General features: G+C 46.6%; 1 protein-coding gene across 4 annotated transcripts in view; it reads left to right on the top strand.

Moving 5' to 3' along the window:
* Positions 1 to 3,669, top strand: part of LOC121555022 (disintegrin and metalloproteinase domain-containing protein 23) — a 98,060-nt gene extending 94,391 nt beyond the window's left edge. For 3 of the 4 annotated variants that reach the window (XM_041868787.2, XM_041868785.2, XM_041868786.2), the window contains one exon: positions 3,199 to 3,669. In XM_041868787.2, coding sequence (XP_041724721.1) covers positions 3,199 to 3,206 — 8 coding nt within the window. In that variant the 3' untranslated portion in view covers positions 3,207 to 3,669. Of the gene's footprint in view, positions 1 to 502; positions 691 to 3,198 lie in introns of all 4 variants that reach the window. The other variant, XR_005997826.2, reaches the window with a different exon arrangement.
* The last annotated feature ends 1,198 nt before the right edge of the window (positions 3,670 to 4,867 follow it).

The following is a 4,867-nucleotide window of genomic DNA, read 5'->3' as shown; positions in this document are numbered from 1 at the left end:
TTCAGATTATAGCTCCTAAAACACATTCAGATTATAGCTCCTTGACACATTCAGATTATAGCTCCTTGACACATTCAGATTATAGCTGCTTGACACATTCAGATTATAGCTGCTTGACACATTCAGATTATAGCTCCTAAAACACATTCAGATTATAGCTCCTTGACACATTAAGATTATAGCTTGTTGGTATACTGTGTGATGCAGTATGCTATGTTCACTAATCTGAGGTATCAGGTGCTAATCGCTCACTGGTTGCCTGCTGTGTGGAGCAACAGGGGTGTTACACGCCATCAATCTAAAGTAGGAAAAGTATACTTCAGCCACCAAAGCATGCCAGTTAGCAAAGCATCATGTTTGTCACCAAAACAATTATTTCCGCATGTTGACTTGGAGAAGGTCAGTTCATTGCACAAAGGCTGAGCCCAACCCAGGATGACATGCTCCTGGGTTATCATACTCTTATCACTACCATCATCTTTTTCTCACTCCGGGGTACGAGGGTTCCGAGGGTGAGAGTTTAAGCGGAAGTGGTGAGAGAGAAGCCAGGGCCATATTGTTGGCCGCAAGCCTTTGTGCCATGGCAGGCCGCACCCACCTGGATTGCCAGGCTCCGACCCTAGAGCAGAGAGCGCGGGACTCCCGGACCCGCCCACACCAGCTGCCATTGCTGCCTGCTTCACAGACCTGGTACACACACGGCGCATTGTACTGCATGACCCACCTGGTACACACACACACGGCGCATTGTACTGCATGACCCACCTGGTACACACACACACGGCGCATTGTCCTGCATGACCCACCAAGCACGGTAATAGTTCCCCCTCCAACTGGCATACTGTTGCAACAGGCGCATGACAGACTGCTAGAAGCCCCACATCAAGGCCACATTACAGAGAGGTTATGCATAACTCCTGTTGTTGTTGTTGTTATCTTGTTGTTGTTGTTGTCTCCTCTTTCCCTCCTTTATAGAGTACATTTTTGTTGGTTCTCTCTCTCTTCCCCCAAGATGCTAATGTTTTGAATGGAACTAACGTGTTTTCCTGTCAGAGATTGTAATGAGAGATACATGTCGTCTCCTTGTCCTTGTGTTTTGGGAAGCTAACTGTATGCCACATGGACTAGCACAGCCTTTTCTCATTGCCTCCAGCACCATACTGCGGTTGCTAATGTGAAACACAAAATGGATGTCATTGCAATGCAGAATAATTTACTCACTGTCTTTCTGAAAGATAAACAACAACAAAAGCATTGCACGTACCAATAGTTAACTTATCAATAGTTAACTTATCAATAGTTAACGTACCAATAGTTAACTTATCAATAGTTAACTTATCAATAGTTAACGTACCAATAGTTAACTCAATAGTTAACGTACCAAATCAAAACCCGGAATAAACTCTCCAGTGATGTTACTGAATCCCTTAGCTGCAGTGAGCAGTCCATTATGAAAGCACCAGATATAGCTGCAGTGAGCAGTCCATTATGAAAGCACCAATTGTGCAAGTTCTCCCACTTAAAAAGATGAGAGAGGCCTGTAATTTTCATCATAGGTACACGTCAACTATGACAGACAAATTGAGAAAAGAAAATCCAGAAAATCACATTGTAGGATTTTTAATGAATTTATTTGCAAATTATGGTGGAAAATAAGTATTTGGTCACCTACAAACAAGCAAGATTTCTGGCTCTCACAGACCTGTAACTTCTTCTTTAAGAGGCTCCTCTGTCCTCCACTCGTTACCTGTATTAATGACACCTGTTTGAACTTGTTATCAGTATAAAAGACACCTGTCCACAACCTCAAACAGTCACACTCCAAACTCCACTATGGCCAAGACCAAAGAGCTGTCAAAGGACACCAGAAACAAAATTGTAGACCTGCACCAGGCTGGGAAGATTGAATCTGCAATAGGTAAGCAGCTTGGTTTGAAGAAATCAACTGTGGGAGCAATTATTAGGATATGGAAGACATACAAGACCACTGATAATCTCCCTCGATCTGGGGCTCCACGCAAGATCTCACCCCATGGGGTCAAAATGATCACAAGAACGGTGAGCAAAAATCCCAGAACCACACGGGGGGACCTAGTGAATGACCTGCAGAGAGCTGGGACCAAAGTAACAAAGCCTACCATCAGTAACACACTACGCCGCCAGGGACTCAAATCCTGCAGTGCTAGACGTGTCCCCCTGCTTAAGCCAGTACATGTCCAGGCCCGTCTGAAGTTTGCTAGAGTGCATTTGGATGATCCAGAAGAGGATTGGGAGAATGTCATATGGTCAGATGAAACCAAAATATAACTTTTTGGTAAAAACTCAACTCGTCGTGTTTGGAGGACAAAGAATGCTGAGTTGTATCCAAAGAACACCATACCTACTGTGAAGCATGGGGTTGGAAACATCATGCTTTGGGGCTGTTTTTCTGCAAAGGGACCAGGACGACTGATCCGTGTAAAGGAAAGAATGAATGGGGCCATGTATCGTGAGATTTTGAGTGAAAAACTCCTTCCATCAGCAAGGGCATTGAAGATGAAACGTGGCTGGGTCTTTCAGCATGACAATGATCCCAAACACACCGCCCGGGCAACGAAGGAGTGGCTTCGTAAGAAGCATTTCAAGGTTCTGGAGTGGCCTAGCCAGTCTCCAGATCTCAACCCCATAGAAAATCTTTGGAGGGAGTTGAAAGTCCGTGTTGCCCAGCGACAGCCCCAAAACATCACTGCTCTAGAGGAGATCTGCATGGAGGAATGGGCCAAAATACCAGCAACAGTGTGTGAAAACCTTGTGAAGACTTACAGAAAACGTTTGACCTGTGTCATTGCCAACAAAGGGTATATAACAAAGTATTGATAAACTTTTGTTATTGACCAAATACTTATTTTCCACCATAATTTGCAAAAAAATTCATAAAAAATCCTACAATGTGATTTTCTGGATATTCTTTTCTCATTTTGTCTGTCATAGTTGACGTGTACCTATGATGAAAATTACAGGCCTCTCTCATCTTTTTAAGTGGGAGAACTTGCACAATTGGTGGCTGACTAAATACTTTTTTTCCCCACTGTATGTCTGCTGTTGTCTAAGAGATGAGTGTGGCTGCTTCTCCATGGTGCACTGACTGTATCGCCATCATCAGTAATACACCAGACATTGACCCCTGTCTTCTTTCCCCACTCTCCCTTGAACGTGAAGAAATGTGAAGAAGCGACGGTACGACCCCAACGCCAGCGCCATATAAGGCAGGAGGAGAGGTCGGTGGGCGCAGAGGGAACCTTCAGGGCGCAGAGGGAACCTTCAGGGCGCAGAGGGAACCTTCAGGGCGCAGAGGGAACCTTCAGGGCGCAGAGGGAACCTTCAGGGCTCAGAGGGAACCTTCAGGGCGCAGAGGGAACCTTCAGGGCGCAGAGGGAACCTTCAGGGCGCAGAGGGAACCTTCAGGGCGCAGAGGGAACCTTCAGGGCTTCCTTAGTACTCTACAGCTGGACTGCACATACTGCAGAGGATTGTTTGGCATTAGATTTACTTAAAAATACATAGAGGACAATTTAACATATTCCATCTTAGTCATGTAGAGATGCAGCCTTTTTCAACCCTAACAACCCACCTAACAACACCACCCACCAAACAACCCCAACCACCAAACAACCACACCCACACCCACCTAACAACCCCACCCACCTACCTAACAACTCACCTAACAACCCCACCCACCTACCTAACAACCCCACTCACCTAACAACCCCACCCACCTAACAACCCCACACACCTAACAACCACACCCATCTACTGTACCTAACAACCCACCTAACAACACCACCAACCTACCTAACAACACACCTAACCCCAACCACCTAAGAACCAGACCCGCCCGCCCACCCACCTAACAACCCCACCCACCTACCTACAGTACCCACCCACCTAACAACCCCACACACCTAACAACCCCACCCACCTACCTAACAACACACCTAACAACCCCACCCACCCACCTACCTAACAACCCACCTAACAACCCCACCCACCTACCTACAACCCTAACAACCCACCTAACAACCCCACTCACCTAACAACCCCACTCACCTAACAACCCCACTCACCTAACAACCCACCTAACAACCCCACCCACCTAACAACCCCACTCACCTAACAACCCACCTAACAACCCCACCCACCTAACAACCCCACTCACCTAATTACCCACCTAACAACCCCACCCACCTAACAACCCCACTCACCTAACAACCCACCTAACAACCCCACCCACCTAACAACCCCACTCACCTAATTACCCACCTAACAACCCACCCACCTAACAAAGAACACACCTAACAACCCCACCCATCCACCTACCTAACAACCCACCTAAAAACTCCACCCACTTAACCACCCCACCCACCTAACCATCCACCCGCCCACCCACCCACCCAGCAAACCCGCCCGCCTACCTAACTACCCATCCACCCACCCAGCCAACAACCCCACCCACCCACCCACCCACCCACCTAACAACCCCTCCCTGATATCTATAGCCACAGAACTCCTCTTTCCTGATTTCCGCTTTGGGTTTATTTTAAGCATGTTGTATAGCGGGCGTTTATGCAAATCTTAATGAAAAGCAGTAACTGAATTATGATCTGGTCCAAAATGCTATGGATAACCACACAATGTAATTATCTACCTATTAGGTGTTCAGCAAAGGTATCACTCGTTACTGTCACGTTGTATAATGAGAAGACAGGCGCAGGGATACGTATTAGGGGTATTATTACTCCACCCAACACAAACACCTGTAAATATATATACAAAAGGGATGTAACCCAAAACAAAGAGCGAGGTGTAACCTCTACACAATACACGGGAC

This window comes from Coregonus clupeaformis, chromosome 40, assembly GCF_020615455.1.
Source record: "Coregonus clupeaformis isolate EN_2021a chromosome 40, ASM2061545v1, whole genome shotgun sequence".
Taxonomy (NCBI): Eukaryota; Metazoa; Chordata; class Actinopteri; order Salmoniformes; family Salmonidae; genus Coregonus; species Coregonus clupeaformis.
Note: the sequence above shows the minus strand (reverse complement) of the source record. Positions and strands in the feature narration are given on the sequence as shown.